Source organism: Bombina bombina, chromosome 5 (genome assembly GCF_027579735.1).
Source record: "Bombina bombina isolate aBomBom1 chromosome 5, aBomBom1.pri, whole genome shotgun sequence".
Classification (NCBI taxonomy): Eukaryota; Metazoa; Chordata; class Amphibia; order Anura; family Bombinatoridae; genus Bombina; species Bombina bombina.
In genome coordinates, this window is record NC_069503.1 from 79,137,655 (window position 1) to 79,157,212 (window position 19,558).

Genomic DNA, 19,558 nt, shown 5'->3' on the forward strand with positions numbered 1-19,558 from the left:
GACTCCATATCTTCCTCTGTTTCATCTGCGACAGGATCTTGGGATTTAGTTAGTTTGGATGTCTTGAAGAATGTATCAACTGAGACGGGTTTTGTCCCTTTATCACTTTTGGGGCCTTTTCTGGTAGCCATGGCAGGGGCCAATGGTGCACAGAAGTACCTTGTGTTATATTCCAATATTGTAAGCAGCCCAAGATATATATAGAGTCCGTTTTTTCCCCCCCCCCTATTCGCCTTGGGTGTTAGCGGTAGTGGACTACTTTCTGCTACTACAAGATATTAAGAATATGTAGCCGTCTCCTTTATGATATATATATATAAGTTCCCTCTCTTTCTTTGCCAAGGGTAATAGGTTAGTTGTATTCCAAGCCTCTGCCAGTTACTGTTGCATAGACATAAATATTTCTCAGCAGCATCTATTTAGGCTTCTCATTCACTTTTTCTGTATCGCCCTCATCTCTTGTTGATATATATATCTGTGTGTCATTGCGGTTATTTATTGAGGGTTGTGCTGCGGTATATGGGAAGCATTCAACTCTTTTATGTTATCAGGGTCTCTGTCAGACCATCCGGTCCAATCACTTCATCTGGCCATTACCTGTATTGTCATTTGTTATGGTAACCTGATACGGCCAAAGCAGGCAACATCTCTTTTTATCTTATGTGCCTAAGCATCCAGACTGCCCCCCACCCCCAGGGCAATTGTCCACACTGGACGAAGTCGGTGAGGGAGATTGGGATATGACCCGCTGGTTCAGGCCAACGGGAAATGAAGGGGGTAGGGTACAGCCCAGGGAGCAGCTCAGCCACACACACTTTTAGCTCTAGTCTCTGAGAAATGCTAGCAGTGGTTAGGTTTTTTAATAAACAGTTTCAAGTATAGCTAGCGCAGCGTCACACCCCACTGTCTCAATAGTGATTACAGTTCTTATTGCAGTCAGTAGTTCCGTGTATTCATGCCCCTCTACATCAGATCCCCACCATTCAGCTCTTCTTATAGTTTTAGTGTGATTGATTCTTATGCTTCCCTAAGAGAGTTCTAATTTACCTGTCACGGCTGCTATTTATTCAATTCTCCTTCTTCCGCTCATGCAGCAGCTTTCAGGTTGCGATCAAGATGGCGGGTTTTCGCGCCACTGCTTTCTCCTCCGTGTGACACTGACTAGGCGACTGCTCTCTTCATCGGATAACTGAGTGTGGGTGTCAGTAATAGCCTGGTAAGTCGTCCGTTCAGGGCTCAACCAACCTTTTCTCCCAAATGCCCTTATAGCGGAATTTAGAGGATCCGGTCACCCTAGATGCAGACGGCTCAGCTATGTCCTGCCAGCTTTTTGTGTATAGTCTGCTCCGGGTCGGAGTTCCGACTTCCCAGATCTCTGTACCCACCGATGGTTAGTAATCAATGTTCGGGCAGTTCCGTTTGTGTGATTCCAATAAGGGATTAGATTACCCGGTAGTTCAGGGCCTCGATGTTCAGCCACAGGACACCCCAGATCAGCAGCGTTGTGGGCCGCATTTCTTAATTTAGAATGACACCCCTCATTCATTTCTTAAGTCAGTATGACACCCCTCATTGATGTATTAAGTCAGTATGACACCCCTCATTGATTTTCTTTAACAAACAATATGACACCGCTAATTAATTTTTTAATTATGACAGCCTTCCACTTTTTGCAACAAATATGACACCTCATTCATTTTTAAGGTAGTATAACACACTTCATTATTTTTTTACAAACATGACACCCTTAATTAATTTCTTAAGTCCGTATGGCACCCCCTTATTGATTTTTTTTTTATCATACAAATTACAATATGACACCCTTAATTTCTTTATGACACCATTCCACTTTTTGCATCAAATATGACACCCAATTCATTTTTAAGGAAGTATGACACACTTCATTAATTTTTTTTAAAACAATATTGCCAATTTGTGCAATAAATATGACACTCCTCATTCATACTGACTTAAATAACTGAGTGTTATTATAGAAACATGTCACATTTTTATAAAAATGAATGCAGCATCAAATGTTAAAAACCATGGAAGAGAAATGCCATGGATATTGTAAAACTAAGCAGAAGGGACCATTTCACTAAGCCCAGAAATCCACCCTTCGCCTTCCCAATCAGAATAAAAAATATATATATACATTGCGTGATTTCCAAGTGCCCTGGTGTAGCGTGGTGCGGTATAGTAATTGTTAAAAATCACATGCATGCATGTTAAACAGGGTCCAGGAATTTGACTGAAGCCCTGACGCGTGTGGGCAGGAATTTATGATGCGGCACGCATGTGCATTCAAAGGAAGTGACACGGTTCTCTGTTTTGTCTGAACACAAGCTCCTGGTATAATTACAAGACGCGCTGGAAGCGCACTAAGGGCAGAAGCTGCATCGCATCCCTCCTCCCTCGTAGCCTACCACATTTGTCCATATAACCAGATGTTTTCATTATTTCTAAGGGGAAGTAGTTTTCGGCCTATTTATTTGTTTAATGAGTGATCTATTCTATTTTCCCAGTAATTAACCCCTTAAGGACCAACAAAGTACAGGGTACGTCGTACAAAAAATGTTAGTTAACAACCAATGACGTACCCTGCACGTCGTTAGTGTTTTCAAGCGGTGGAAGCCATCCTGATCGCTTCCAGACGCTTTCATGTTATTGCAGTGATGCCTCGATATTGAAGCATCCTGCAATAACATTTTTTAGCCATCCGATGCAGAGAGCGCCACTCTGTGGCCCTCTCTGCATCAGCCATGGATGGTCACAATCGTTGGTGGGTGGTAACAGTTGCAGGGAGGCGATGTGCATCAGAGGGGGCGGGATCACGTGCAGGGGCCGCCGGTAGCGCGCACGGGTGTGTGCGCGTGCACGGGGGAGGGTGGGAACACTACACTATGGTACAATTTTTTTAGGATAAGGTGGGAGAGAGGAGGGGGGTATTTTTATCTAAGGGATCTGGGAGGGGGTTGGTTAATGAGGGGGGCAACTACACTACAGAAAAATATTTAAAAATGATGGCACACAATAATGAAGAGGGGGAGGGTTACAGTGCTGTTTGGGGGGGGGGGATCAGGGAGGTTGGGGGCTAAGGGGGGATCATACACAGCAGAATATGTTTTAAAAAAAATAAATTAAAAATAAATTAAAAAAACGCTTTTATTTTAGTACTGGCCGACTTTCTGCCAGTACTTAAGATGGTGGGGACAATTGTGGGGTGGGGGAGGGAAGAGAGCTGCTTGGGAGGGATCAGGGGGTGGGATGTGTTAGGTGGGAGGCTGATCTCTACACTAAAGCTAAAATTAACCTTGCAAGTTCCCTACAAGCTACCTAATTAATGCCTTCACTGCTGGGCATAATACAAGTGTGGTGCACAGCGGAATTTAGCGGCCTTCTAATTACCAAAAAGCAAAGCCAAAGCCATATATGTCTGCTATTTCTGAACAAAGGGGATCCCAGAAAAGCTTTACAATTATGTGTGCCATAATAGCACAAACTGTTTGTAAATAAAATTTAATGTTTTTTTTATTTGATTGCATTTGGCGGTGAAATGGTGGTCTAGAGCAATACTTTAGGTTGTCTACTACACTATACTAAAGCTAACTGTAAATAATTTCAGTGAGAAACCTAAAGTTTGTGAAAAAGTGAACTATTTTTTTTATTTGATCGCATTTGGCGGTGAAATGGTGGCATCAAATATACCAAAATGGGCCTAGATCAATACTTTGGGTTGACTTCTAAAAATATATATACATGTCAAGGGATATCAGTGTTCCAATGTAACTATCGCTAATTTTGAAAAAAAAAAAAATGGTTTGGAAATAGCAAAGTGCTACTTGTATTTATTGCCCTTTAACTTGCAAAAAAGCAAACAACATGTAAACATTGGGTATTTCTAAACTCAGGACAAAATGTAGAAACTATTTAGTATGGTTGTTTTTTGGTGGTTGTAGAAGTGTAACAGATTTTGGGGTCAAAGTTAGAAAAAGTGTGTTTTTCCATTTTTTCATCATATTTTATAGTTTTTTTTATAGTAAATTATAAGATATGATGAAAATAATGGTATCTTTAGAAAGTCCATTTAATGGCGAGAAAAACGGTATATAATATGTGTGGGTACAGTAAATGAGTAAGAGGAAAATTATACAAACACCGCTGAAATTTAAAAATAGCCCTGGTCCCAAACGGTCAGAAAATGGAAAAGTGCTGTGGTCCTTAAGGGGTTAAAGTCAGCATAATATCTATTTTACTCACCTAACACATATGAGTTCATGCTGATAACAGGCTCCAATGTCTGTGCTCAGGAAGAAGGTTCCCTTATTCACTCCAGTTACATCAATACCTGATATCTCTCAGTGCTCTGGCCGTGTCTGTAAAAAGTATATTAAATGGTTTCAAGAGATAATAATAAATAATGGTTCTGATTAACTGTACGTATGGTATAATTAAAGGAACAGTCAAGTCCAAAAAATAGTTTCATGATTCAAATAGGGCATGTAATTTTAAACAACTTTCCAATTTACTTTTATAACCAGTTTTGCTTTGTTCTCTTGAAATTCTTAGTTGAAAGCTAAACCTAGGAGGTTCATATGCTAATTTCTTAGACCTTGAAGGCCGCCTCTAATCTGAAATTATTTTGATTGTTTTTCACCACTAGAGGGCATTAGTTCATGTGTTTCACATAGATAATATTGAGCTCACGCACATGAATTTACAGAGGAGTGAGCACTGATTGGCTAAAATGCAAGTCTGTCAAATGAACTGAAATAAGGGGGCAGTCTGCAGAGGCTTAGATAAAAGGTAATAACAGAGGTAAAACGTGTATTATTATAACTGTGTTGGTTGTGCAAAACTAGGGAATGGGTAATAAAGAGATTATCTATCTTTTTAAACAACAAAAATTTCTGGTGTTTACTGTCCCTTTAAAGGCACACATAACAGTTCATGTGATACAGATCAGCTGATTAGGTTATTACATATGTGCTATTTATTCAGCACAAGCATTTAGTACAGTTAGCTCTGTGGGTGTTATAATTGCACCTTAAATATGAATCTTCCCAGATCTATACAACATAATGGTAGAAAAACATCATTTATGCTTACCTGATAAATTTATTTCTCTTGTGGTGTATCCAGTCCACGGATCATCCATTACTTGTGGGATATTCTCCTTCCCAACAGGAAGTTGCAAGAGGACACCCACAGCAGAGCTGTCTATATAGCTCCTCCCCTAACTGCCATATCCAGTCATTCGACGAAGACAAGCAAGAGAAAGGAGAAACCATAGGGTGCAGTGGTGACTGTAGTTTAAAGTTAAAAAATACCTGCCTTAAAATGACAGGGCGGGCCGTGGACTGGATACACCACAAGAGAAATAAATTTATCAGGTAAGCATAAATTATGTTTTCTCTTGTAAGGTGTATCCAGTCCACGGATCATCCATTACTTGTGGGATACCAATACCAAAGCTAAAGTACACGGATGAAGGGAGGGACAAGGCAGGTACTTAAACGGAAGGTACCACTGCCTGTAAAACCTTTCTCCCAAAAATAGCCTCCGAAGAAGCAAAAGTATCAAATTTATAGAATTTTGAAAAAGTATGAAGCGAAGACCAAGTCGCCGTCTTGCAAATCTGTTCAACAGAAGCCTCATTTTTAAAGGCCCATGTGGAAGCCACAGCTCTAGTAGAATGAGCTGTAATCCTCTCAGGAGGCTGCTGGCCAGCAGTCTCATAAGCTAAGCGTATTATACTTCTTAGCCAAAGTGAAAGAGAAGTTGCCGAAGCCTTTTGGCCTTTCCTCTGTCCAGAGTAAATAACAAACAAAGCAGATGTTTGACGAAAATCTTTAGTAGCTTGTAAATAATACTTTAACGCACGAACCACGTCAAGATTGTGTAATACACGTTCCTTCTTTGAAGAAGGATTAGGACACAATGATGGAACAACAATCTCCTGATTGATATTCTTATTAGATACCACCTTAGGTAAAAACCCAGGTTTGGTACGCAAAACTACCTTATCTGCATGGAAGATCAGATAGGGAGAATCACATTGTAAGGCAGATAACTCGGAAACTCTACGAGCCGAGGAAATAGCTACCAAAAATAGAACCTTCCAAGATAAAATCTTGATATCTATAGAATGAAGAGGTTCAAACGGAACCCCTTGAAGAACTTTAAGAACCAAGTTTAAACTCCATGGCGGAGCAACAGGTTTAAACACAGGCTTGATTCTAGCTAAAGCCTGACAAAATGCCTGAACGTCTGGAACATCCGCCAGATGCTTGTGCAAAAGAATAGACAGAGCAGAAATCTGTCCCTTTAAAGAACTAGCTGACAATCCTTTTTCCAATCCTTCTTGGAGAAAAGATAATATCCTGGGAATCCTGACTTTACTCGACGAGTAACCCTTGGATTCACACAAATAAAGATATTTATGCCATATCTTATGATAGATTTTCCTGGTGACAGGCTTTCGTGCCCGAATTAAGGTATCAATGACTGACTCGGAGAAGCCACGCTTTGATAAAATCAAGCATTCAATCTCCAGGCAGTCAGTCTCAGAGAAATTAGATTTGGTTGGTTGAAAGGACCCTGAAGTAGAAGGTCCTGTCTCAGCGGCAGAGTCCATGATGCAAAGGATGACATGCCCACCAGATCTGCATACCAAGTCCTGCTTGGCCACGCAGGCGCTATCAAGATCACCGATGCTCTCTCCTGCTTGATTTTGGCAATCAGACGAGGGAGCAGAGGAAACGGTGGAAACATAAGCCAGGTTGAAGGACCAAGGCGCTGCTAGAGCATCTATCAGTGTCGCTTTGGGATCCCTGGACCTGGATCCGTAACAAGGAAGTTTGGCGTTCTGGCGAGATGCCATGAGATCCAGTTCTAGTTTGCCCCAACGCTGAATCAATTGTTCAAACACCTCCGGATGGAGTTCCCACTCCCCCGGATGAAAAGTCTGACGACTTAGAAAATCCGCCTCCCAGTTCTCTACACCTGGGATATGGATAGCTGATAGGTGGCAAGAGTGAATCTCTGCCCAGCGAATTATCTTTGAGACTTCCAACATCGCCAGGGAACTCCTTGTTCCCCCTTGATGGTTGATGTAAGCCACAGTCGTGATGTTGTCCGACTGAAATCTGATGAACCTCATTGTCGCTAGCTGAAGCCATGCCTGAAGAGCATTGAATATCGCTCTTAGTTCCAGAATGTTTATCGGAAGGAGTGACTCCTCCTGAGTCCAAGATCCCTGAGCCTTCAGGGAGTTTCACACTGCCCCCAGCCTAGAAGGCTGGCATCTGTTGTTACAATTGTCCAATCTGGCCTGCGAAAGGTCATACCTTTGGACAGATGGACCCGAGATAGCCACCAGAGAAGAGAATCCCTGGTCTCTTGATCCAGATTTAGTAGAGGGGACAAATCTGTGTAATCCCCATTCCACTGACTGAGCATGCAGAGTTGCAGCGGTCTGAGATGTAGGCGGGCAAACGGCACTATGTCCATTGCCGCTACCATTATGCCGATTACTTCTTGAATGATGGGACTCTGAGGAATTTGTTTAAGATCTTGAGATCTAAGATTGGTCTGAATGTTCCCTCTTTTTTGGGAACCACAAACAGATTTGAATAAAATCCCTGTCCCTCCTTTGGAACTGGATGGATCACTCCCATAACTAGGAGGTCTTGAACACAGAGTAAAAATGCCTCTCTCTTTATCTGGTTTGCAGATAATTGTGAAAGGTGACATCTCCCTTTTGGAGGAGAAGCTTTGAAGTCCAGAAGATATCCCTGGGATAGAATTTCCAACGCCCAGGGATCCTGGACATCTCTTGCCCAAGCCTGGGCGAAGAGCGAAAGTCTACCCCCTACTAGATCCGTTACCGGGTAGGGGGCCAATCCTTCATGCTGTCTTAGAGGCAGCAGCAGGCTTTTTGGCCTGCTTACCTTTGGTCCAGATCTGGTTAGGTCTCCAGACCGACTTGGACTGGGCAAAAGTTCCCTCTTGTTTTGTATTAGAGGAAGTTGATGCCGCACTCGCCTTGAAGTTTCGAAAGGCACGAAAATTAGTCTGTTTGGCCCTTGATTTGGACCTATCCTTAGGAAGGGCATGACCTTTTCCTCCAGTGATATCAGAAATGATCTCCTTCAAACCAGGCCCGAATAGGGTTTGCCCCTTGAAGGGAATATTAAGCAGCTTAGACTTAGAAGTAACGTCAGCTGACCATGATTTAAGCCATAGCGCCCTGCGCGCCTGAATAGCAAAACCAGAATTCTTAGCCGTTAGTTTAGTCAAATGAACAATGGCATCAGAAACAAAAGAATTGGCTAGCTTAAGTGCTCTAAGCTTGTCAAGTATGTCATCCAATGGTGTCTCTACCTGTAAAGCTTCTTCCAGAGACTCAAACCAGAAAGCCGCAGCAGCAGTGACAGGGGCAATGCATGCAAGGGGCTATAGAATAAAACCTTGTTGAATAAACATTTTCTTAAGGTAACCCTCTAACTTTTTATCCATTGGATCTAAGAAAGCACAACTGTCCTCGACAGGGACAGTAGTACGCTTAGCTAGGGTAGAAACTGCTCCCTCCACCTTAGGGACCGTTTGCCATAAGTCAGGTGTGGTGGCATCTATTGGAAACATTTTCTTAAAAATAGGAGGGGGAGAGAACGGCACACCTGGTCTATCCCATTCCTTAGTAATAATTTCTGTAAAACTTTTAGGTATTGGAAAAACATCAGTGCACACCGGCACTGCATAGTATTTATCCAATCTACACAATTTCTCTGGCACTGCAATTGTATCACAGTCATTCAGAGCAGCTAAAACCTCCGTGAGCAACACGCGGAGGTGTTCAAGCTTAAATTTAAATGTAGACATATCAGAATCAGGTTGAATCCTCTTCCCTGAGTCAGAAACATCACCCACAGAAAGAAGCTCTCCTTCCTCAGCTTCTGCATATTGTGAGGGGGTATCAGACATAACTACTAAAGCGTCAGTATGCTCTGTATTTCTTCTAACTCCAGAGCTGTCTCGCTTTCCTCGTAACCCAGGTAGTCTGGATAATACCGCTGACAGTGTATTCATGACTGCCGCCATGTCTTGTAAGGTAAACGCCATGGGCGCACTAGATGTACTTTGCGCCATTTGAGCGTGAGTCCCTTGAGCGGGATTCAAAGGTTCTGACACGTGGGGCGAGTTAGTCGGCATAACTTCCCCCTCGTCAGATTCCTCTGGTGATAAATTTTTTAAAGACAAAATATGGTCTTTATTACTTAAAGTGAAATCAGTACATTTGGTACACATTCTAAGAGGGGGTTCCACCATGGCTTCTAAACATAATGAACAAGGAGTTTCCTCTATGTCAGACATGTTTAAACAGACTAGCAATGAGACCAGCAAGCTTGGAAAACACTTTAAAGCAAGTTAACAAGCAAAAATAAAAACGGTACTGTGCCTTTAAGAAAAATAAAAAAGGTCAGAATTTGAAAAAACAGTGAAAAAAAGCAGTAAATCAAACGAAATTTTTACAGTGTGTATAATAGGCTAACAGAGCATTGCACCGACTTGCAAATGGATGATTAACCCCTTAGCTCCAAAAACGGATAAAAAAAAACGACAGACGTTTTTTTAACAGTCACAACAAACTGCCACAGCTCTGCTGTGGCCCTACCTTGCCATACAAACGACTTTGGAAAGCCTAAAAACCCTTCAGAGAGGTCCTATAGCATTCAGGGGACTCCTTCAGGAAAGCTGGATGTCTCAGTCTGTAAAAGTTACTGCGCAATTAAGCGCTAAATTAGGCCCCTCCCACTCATGTCTACACAGTGGGAAGCCTAAGGAAACTGTTGCTAGGCAAATTTAAGCCAGCCATGTGGAAAAAAACTAGGCCCCAATAAAGTTTTATCACCAAAACATATATAAAAACGTTTAAACACTTCCAGCAAACTTTTTTTTTATATGACAGGAATTGAAAATTCATAAGAGTATTACCTCTGACAGTAAGCATGATACCAGTCGCTATTAAATCACTGTAATCAGGCTTACCTTAAATAAATCTGGTATCAGCAGCATTTTCTAGCATTTACATCCTCTAGAAAAAAAATTAACTGCACATACCTCATAGCAGGATAACCTGCACGCCATTCCCCAGCTGAAGTTACCTCTCTCTTCAGTTATGTGTGAGAACAGCAATGGATCTTAGTTACAACCTGCTAAGATCATTAGAAATCACAGGCAAATTCTTCTTCTATTTTCTGCCTGGGACAAAAATAGTACAACTCCGGTACCATTTAAAATAACAAACTTTTGATTGTAGAAAAAAAAAAAAACTACTTTTCACCACTTCTCTCTTACTACCTCCATGCTTGTCGAGAGTTGCAAGAGAATGACTGGGTATGGCAGTTAGGGGAGGAGCTATATAGACAGCTCTGCTGTGGGTGTCCTCTTGCAACTTCCTGTTGGGAAGGAGAATATCCCACAAGTAATGGATGATCCATGGACTGGATACACCTTACAAGAGAAATATATTTAAGTGGGGCCATATCACAACTTTACAAACATATTATAATCTTTGTTTTATATCATTTATATGAAACAATATTTTCTACTGAAAGAAATGTTAAAATCAGTTGTTTAAATAGAAGTTAAATTGTATACTGCAGTTTTGGTATTGTACTTCCTACTAATTCTCACTGTCAGACATTTTGTCATGTGCTCCACCCCCAGTCCTTTAACTTCTCATGGTCAATACGGAGTTGTGTTAAATCACACTGCAAGGGGATGTGGGAGAGATAGGCACTAAAATGTTAATTTCAATTGTTTTCTTGGATAGAGTTAAGAAAATAAAGCATTTGTGTTTACATAGAGTGATAATATAATGAGATATGTTCTTTTGGAAAATTAAGTCCATTTAAAAGGACCATAAAATATAGAATTACAAAACCACAGAGCATTATAAAAATACAATGCAATAAAAGATACTATGAAATTTAAAAGAGCAGTAGGTTGTTTTCTGATAAATGTAGTTCTGCACCTGTACCATGTGACAGCTATCAGCCAATAACGGACTCATATTTTTATATAACGTGAACTCCTGCATATGCTAAGTAGGAGCTGGAGCCTCAGGTCATTTAAAAGGCTGTGTACAATTTAATAATGAAAATAAATTACAAACAGCAGTTATTTTACATAAAAATAAAGCTAAAGGTGAAATTTCCCATCCACTTTATACTATTTTATACACCGGTAAAACAAGTCATTAGAAACACATTAAAGGGACAGCAAAGTCACAATTACACTTTTATTATTCAAATTTAAACAACTTTCCAATTTCCTTCTATGATCAAATCTGCTTTATTCCCTTGGGGACCTTTGTGACAAAGCATAAAATGCACTATGGTGCGGTAGCTGCTGATTAGTGGCACATACAAGCCTCTTGTCATTGGCTCACCTTATGTGCTCAGCTAGCTCCCAGTAGTGCAATGCTGCTGCTTCAATAAAGGATATCTAGAGAATGAAGCAAATATCATAGAAGTCAGTTGGAAAGTTGTTTAAAATTATATGTTCTATTTAAATGATGAAAAACTTTTAAGGTTTCTTGTTATTTTAAGGGGAAACGAATTTTACAGGACCCTGTCCCTTTAAGTCTGTGATCATGTGACATAAACAGCAGCAGCTGAAGGTGCAGAATACACTTACTAAGGTCTTTACTAACAACAAGAATCAGTCACAGATCAGTGGGATAAACGTTCTGATGATAAACAGGTGCAGATAATAGAAATAAGAAATGTATTATAAAATAACCTCATTAGAAATAAAATAATATGCAGATCACAAGATATTTATAATTAGATCAGTATATGTGATAAGACTGATACAACAGGGCCATAAGCTGAGTGATATTAATTACTGGACAAATAGCAGCTTCAGACTCATATTAAATGAGAATGGTTTATCTGGGCTCTACAGTTAATTATAACCCTATAGGGAAATACAAGATTCTAATTGGCTGATACTTAAGAATCTGTTGCTCATTGAATAACAGGAACAACCCCACAAATGTATTATTGGACAGACCTCCTCAAGCTTCAAAATATGGTATAGTTCTGTGTCAGTATATTTATAAGAATTTCAGTAGTGCTCTCCAAATAATATGTCAGTCTATGGCAGGGTTATAATACAATATATTTAATAATTATCCTTTAAAAATAAACACTCAATCAATATGCATCTACTAGAAACCATTAAATTAATATAAATACCTGAATTCTTTTTATTAGTTAATATCTATGAACACATTGGAATATATCTTTAGGAACCAGAATATGAAACAATATTATACACGTTTAAAAACTATTAAGATATGCTATACTTCTTACAAAGCTTATAAAAGTTTACCTTTAAAACTAGCCTTATTTACAATAGCCTTTCATTCAATTAACACAATGAGATTCCAAGTAATATACTCAGCTATTTACCCACGCTTTATTCTAACACAATTCTAATTTAAAACATCCGAAATTGCACAGATAAATCACTTAGCCTACAAGATACAAATTTGACACTATACAGGGCTATGAATACCAGTTTTAAAATACAATTAATTTCTTTAAGTCTGCTGCATACAGCAACAATGAATGTTTTGCATACAAAAGGAAAACTAAGAGCTATTCAAGACTATGAAATACAGTTTAAAACACAAATTGCTCTCTTTAATCTATCAGTTGTCTTTTAATACTTATCCAATATCTCTCAGCAGGTTTAATCTCACCTCAGAAGACCAATAAGTATATTTTGTAATCAATGAGAAAAGGTAGACCAGCTTTGCTAGAGTAATGGTAGTTCACGCCCAACAAATCAGTTACAAGTCAGCTCAGCAGAATCTGTCCTTCTCCTATCTTGCCTTAAGCTTATATGTGTTTCCATCATGGGTGAGAATATGGGAGACCCTTTTGGGAAAACCTGCTTTGTTATTGGCCCTTACGGAGCTGATCACCCCATTGGTTACCTGTGAATTTCATTTTTAACAGCCTAAAAAGCCTTCTGGCTGTAGTTCTCACATCATAACACCGGGGGCAGCGTGACAAACAAACACAGCAATACATTTACTATCCAAGATTTTTAACAATTCTTTTTATGAAATGGTTATTCATTAGATCATAACTTCCTGCATCAATTACTGACAATATTAATTATAGATGGGGCAGCATCATATCATCTCTCTGATTATTTCAATATGAAACATCATGTGTCCCCAACATTATACTATATTAAAGCAAATTAATACTGCTAATTATTCTGAAATTAATGGCATTTATACATCTATTATATATGTATTCACACAAATACAGCATGTTCTACATCTCCAACAAATTCTGCATGCATGAATCTTGTCTATGGTCCATCTGAAATAAGTGTTATTAATCATTTCTTTTTAGGTCCACAAATATTCTTAAAAAAATACAGATGCTAAGACATTTTATGCATTCAATATATATATATATATATATATCGGGGAACCCAATTCGCTAGTGAAGTGGGTTCCCCGATCTGATTCGATTCTTTGGGGTAAACCAAATCTGGAAAACACGTGGTTGATGAGCAATGCTGCGCATGTTTCAGCACTATTGTTAGGTGCACTGATGCACTCTACCCATTTAGTGAACAGGCATGTCACTGTTAACATGTATTTGTTACCTCTTGATGACCTTGTTACTGGACCGATAAAATCAGTTTGTATATCTGACTATGGCATTACCATCCCCCTTTTCTGCAATGGCGCTCTATGCGTTGGCGCAGTGGGTTGGAACTGTGGACAGATTAGACACCCTTGACAGTAGGTTTGAACATCTTTCAACATGTGTGGCCAAAAAGTGTAATCACGCAATATTTCATATGTGAGTTTGGCACCACGATGACCAGATGTGGGAGCATCATGGGCATGTTGAAGTATTAGTCCTCTGAATTTGGTGGGTACTACCCATTGCTGGATGCCAGTTTTGGAGGTTCTAATTAACAAAACATCCTGTAACTTGAATTGTGATCTGGATTTCATTAAGATTCTAAGATCTTCTTTGCCAGTACAATCATCTTTTGAGGTGGGGTTGCTTTCAGGATCTTCTATGTGTTTATAGAAGATGCCTACAATTGGGTCTTCTTTTTGACTAGTGATCAGGTCCTCGCTAGGAGAATCCTGACTCCATTGCACCAGGTTAGGCTCACTCTGTTGTTTGGCCTGGTTTCTGGTAATGGCTTCTATCTGAATTGCACCCATTAAGTGTTCAATATTAAAGAGTTCTCCAGTTATGGCTCCTTGTTTGGCTAATGAATCCGCAAGATCATTGCCTTCCTTATCAGGACCCAGAACCCTGAAATGACCCTTGGTCTTTTTCCAGTGTATGGTTAAATCATTGGATACCACCAGATTATCAATCACTTGCCATGCTTGACTGGTTTGTTATTGCTTTTCTGCATGCCATTTCTTCTCCAAGTTGGCAGCTATTCAACAAAACTGTCACACACATAAATTTGAGTCAGTTATGATTACAAATTTGTGAATACCATGTTCAATAGCAATTTAAATCATTGGATACCACCAGATTATCAATCTTGCAGAACAACTTGCCATGCTTGACTGGGTTGTTGTTGCTTTTCTGCATGCCATTTCTTTTCCAAGTTGGCAGGTATTCAACAAAACTGTCACGCACATAATTTGAGTCAATAATGATTACAAATTCATGAATACCATGTTCAATAGCCATTTCAATGGTTTTTAGAACAGCAGTTAGTTCTGCAACTTGACTGGATCTTGGTCCAATGTTGAAACCTATAGACATATTTGGGAATCCATTTGCCCAAGTTATACCAATGCCAGCGACTAATCTGTGCCCATTATCAATAGTGGCATGGTAAGAACAACCATCAACATATACCCAAGGTAATGTTTGACAAAGGTCCTCATTGTACATTTTATATGGGGATAGCAATTGTTCCTCCAGAAAATCATCTTCTGATAATTCTTCCCCAGGATCTTTAGCAGTACAGTCGTGGAGCTCAGCAAGCCCCTGTGCAGCTGGATTCTTTTTATTCTGCTTGTAGTGAATTTCTAAGGGCCAGCCTTGTAAGGAAAGAGTCCACGCTGTTATGCAGCTATTAGACAAATTCCCATCTCTTATTATCTCACTTTGCAAATATAGCAAAGGCTGGTGGGCCATTTCTACAATAATTTCCTCGCCCTGTATATAGCTACAGAAATTTTGTAGAGCCCATACAGTAGATAAGAGGGCTTTTTCGCAATTGCTACATTTTATTTCTACTGGGGATAGAGTTTTGCTAGCATAAGCAATGGATTTGCTTAAATTAACATGCTTTTGGTATAAAACAGCACTCATGCTTACATCCGTGTAACCTGTCTCTAAGAAGAAAGGTTTACCACCTTCAGGGTATGCTAAGCAAGGTGCTTATGTGAGTTTTCTCTTCAGCTCTTTGATGGCTCTCTTGAGACTCACTCCAGTGCCATTTCACATCCTTCTTCAGAAGAAGTAGTAGAGGTTTAGCTAATTCTGCATAATTATCAATTAATTTGCGAGAATAATTTTTCATACCCAGTAAGGATCTCAATTTCTTTAAGTTAGTTGGGTTTTTAGAATTTACTATAGCTTCCACCTTTTTCCTCTGAGGATTTAACCCTTCAGAAGTAACTTCATGCCCCAAGAAGTTTACACGAGTGTGGCACCATTGAGCTTTCTGTAGGGATAATTTGACACCTGCCCTTTTAAGTTGGCTGAGGACGTGTTTAAGCTCTGCAATGTGTTTTTCAAAGTCTGTGCTTTTGATTAAAACATGATCAACATAAGATAAGGTCCCCCTTTCCAGTGCATCAGACATAGCCTTATGCATGAATACAGCAAATTCATGTCTGGAATTTATGTATCCAAAAGGAAGTCTCTAAAATGCATATTGGACCTTTTGGAAGGAGAAGGCCAGCTTATACTGGTCCTTTTCATGTACCTTTATGGTCCAATATCCCTGTGCACAATCAATGGCAGTGAATATTTTGGATCCCTGCATCTGCACTAGGCACTGGTCAATGTATGGCACAGGCCAGCCAGACATGTACACTCGTTTGTTTAGCTGTCTTAAATCAGCACACAAACGCCATTGTCCATTGGGTTTAAGAACACCTAGAATAGGATTATTATAAGAGCTGGGCACCTGTCGGATAATACCCTTTTCTTCCAAGTTCCTTATGATTTCTGCAAGAGAATCATATGAGGCTAAAGGAAGTCTGAACTGTTTAACAAAGACCGGTGGTGCATTGGGATCTGTTTGTATTCTTGCAATGTGCAAGTCTGTAGTCCCACAGTCATAAGAATCCTTAGCAAAAATATCTTTGTACTCCATCAGGAGTTCTCGCAGCAGATGGCGTTCATCATCGCTGGAACAGCCATTAGCTAAAGATATTTGCTCTTCGACTATTTGCTGAAATCCTGGAAAGATTTCAGGCTGTCCTATTTCATAGGCTTCTTCCAACCTAGAGGTGAGATCCCCTTGACTATAATTTACATTGCCCCCATGACTCTGGGTATTGGGGTAATCTTGCTGTTTCATCGGCTGATCAAATACTAGAGAGGCTTCTTCAATTTTACAGATGCCTTTCTCTGAGCTGAAGGGATAAATAGACTGAATTGTAAATAGACCCTCTGGCATAGATGCAAAGGATTGTTCTATTAACTGTTCTTCAGTTAAGTATCCTTCAGGTATTAGCCCAATTATATTATTCTGGAATCCAAAAGTGTAATAACTTGATTCCAGTGCATACCCTATAGTAGTTCCCTTGGATAATGTTATATCCTGTGGGGTCATGTTATGCACAATAACATGTATTGGAATAGTTCCAATATTTACCAAAGGAGTGTAGGTCATTGTGACACCCAGATTTTTGTATTCTACGGGAGAGGCAAATTAGTGTTTCAGAAGTTTTTAATTTCTGAGCTCTTTTTACCTGTAAGGGTAAAAGAAAGTTATCAGCCCCGGCAGGAATTATAATATCACTAGACACCTGCATATTTACAGCATATGGCAATTGCTGGTTCGATTTCAGGGCTGCATTTTCATCCTGAAATACTTCAGGGTCCCCCTTTAACCTGCTCCAGAGGCAAGAGTTAATCAAATCCATTTGTATGGCATATCTATGTAAGATATCATTGCCAATGTATATTTGATTATGGGGAGTATGTAAAACTAAAAACAGGTGCTTCACTGATTTATTACCTATAGATACAGATAATAAGCACTTAGCTGTGACGTTATAGCTTTCAAACCTGTTATCCAGGCTGCGGACACAGAGGTCTTGGGGAGAAAGATATTTAATCACTTTAGGTTCAGCTATCTGCACTAATAAACCTTTGCTTATATAGCTAGCTTCCTGTTTTAAGTTTAATTTAGCAAACTTGCGGCTAGATTTGGAGTTTGGCGGCCAAGGGGGTGCGTTAGCTACGCAGGCTTTTTTCTGGCCGCACCATAAAAATAACTCTGGTATTGAGAGTTCAAAAAAAGGCTGCGTTAGGCTCCAAAAAAGGAGCGTAGAGCATTTTTACCGCAAATGCAACTCTCGATACCAGAGTTGCTTACGGACGCGGCCAGCCTCAAAAACGTGCTCGTGCACGATTCCCCCATAGGAAACAATGGGGCTGTTTGAGCTGAAAAAAAACCTAACACCTGCAAAAAAGCAGCGTTCAGCTCCTAACGCAGCCCCATTGTTTCCTATGGGGAAACACTTCCTATGCCTGCACCTAACACTCTAACATGTACCCCGAGTCTAAACACCCCTAACCTTACACTTATTAACCCCTAATCTGCCGCCCCCGCTATCGCTGACCCCTGCATATTATTATTATTAACCCCTAATCTGCCGCTCCGTAAACCGCCGCAACTTACATTATCCCTATGTACCCCTAATCTGCTGCCCCTAACACTGCCGACCCCTATATTATATTTATTAACCCCTAATCTGCCCCCCTCAACGTCGCCGACACCTGCCTACACTGATTAACCCCTAATCTGCCGAGCGGACCGCACCGCTACTATAATAAATGTATTAACCCCTAATCCGCCTCACTAACCCTATAATAAATAGTATTAACCCCTAATCTGCCCTCCCTAACATCGCCGACACCTAACTTCAATTATTAACCCCTAATCTGACGACCGGAGCTCACCGCTACTATAATAAATGTATTACCCCCTAAAGCTAAGTCTAACCCTAACACTAACACCCCCCTAAGTTAAATATAATTTAAATCTAACGAAATTAATTAACTCTTATTAAATAAATTATTCCTATTTAAAGCTAAATACTTACCTGTAAAATAAATCCTAATATAGCTACAATATAAATTATAATTACATTGTAGCTATTTTAGGATTAATATTTATTTTACAGGCAACTTTGTAATTATTTTAACCAGGTACAATAGCTATTAAATAGTTAAGAACTATTTAATAGTTACCTAGTTAAAATAATAACAAAATTACCTGTAAAATAAATCCTAACCTAAGTTACAATTAAACCTAACACTACACTATCATTAAATTAATTAAATAAAATACCTACAATTACCTACAATAAAACCTAACACTACACTATCAATAAATAAATTAAATACAATTCCTACAAATAACTACAATGAAATAAACTAACTAAAGTACAAAAAATAAAAAAGAACTAAGTTACAAAAAATAAAAAAATATTTACAAACATAAGAAAAATATTACAACAATTTGAAACTAATTACACCTACTCTAAGCCCCCTAATAAAATAACAAAGACCCCCAAAATAAAAAAAATGCCCTACCCTATTCTAAATTAATAAAGTTAAAAGCTCTTTTACCTTACCAGCCCTGAACAGGGCCCTTTGCGGGGCATGCCCCAAGAAATTCAGCTCTTTTGCCTGTAAAAAAAAACATACAATACCCCCCCCCCAACATTACAACCCACCACCCACATACCCCGAATCTAACCCAAACCCCCCTTAAATAAACCTAACACTAAGCCCCTGAAGATCTTCCTACCTTGTCTTCACCTCACCAGGTATCACCGATCCGTCCTGGCATCCGGTGCTGAAGAGGTCCAGAAGAGGCTCCAAAGTCTTCCTCCTATCCGGCAAGAAGAGGACATCCGGACCGGCAAACATCTTCATCCAAGCGGCATCTTCTATCTTCTTCCATCCGCTGCGGAGCGGGTCCATCCTGAAGCAGCCGACGCGGATCCATCCTCTTCTTCCGGCGTCTCCCGACGAATGACGGTTCCTTTAAGGGACGTCATCCAAGATGGCGTCCCTCGAATTCCGATTGGCTGATAGGATTCTATCAGCCAATCGGAATTAAGGTAGGAATATTCTGATTGGCTGATGGAATCAGCCAATCAGAATCAAGTTCAATCCGATTGGCTGATCCAATCAGCAAATCAGATTGAGCTCGCATTCTATTGGCTGTTCCGATCAGCCAATAGAATGCGAGCTCAATCTGATTGGCTGATTGGATCAGCCAATCG

General features: G+C 39.8%; 1 protein-coding gene across 1 annotated transcript in view; it reads right to left on the bottom strand.

Annotated features, from left to right (window-relative positions):
- Positions 1–19,558, bottom strand: part of LOC128659913 (gastrula zinc finger protein XlCGF8.2DB-like) — a 120,878-nt gene that overhangs the window by 24,494 nt on the left and 76,826 nt on the right. The window contains exon 2 of the mRNA XM_053713501.1: positions 4,261–4,376. Within this exon, the coding sequence (XP_053569476.1) occupies positions 4,261–4,279 (19 nt within the window). The 5' untranslated portion in view covers positions 4,280–4,376. The remainder of the gene's footprint in view (positions 1–4,260; positions 4,377–19,558) is intronic.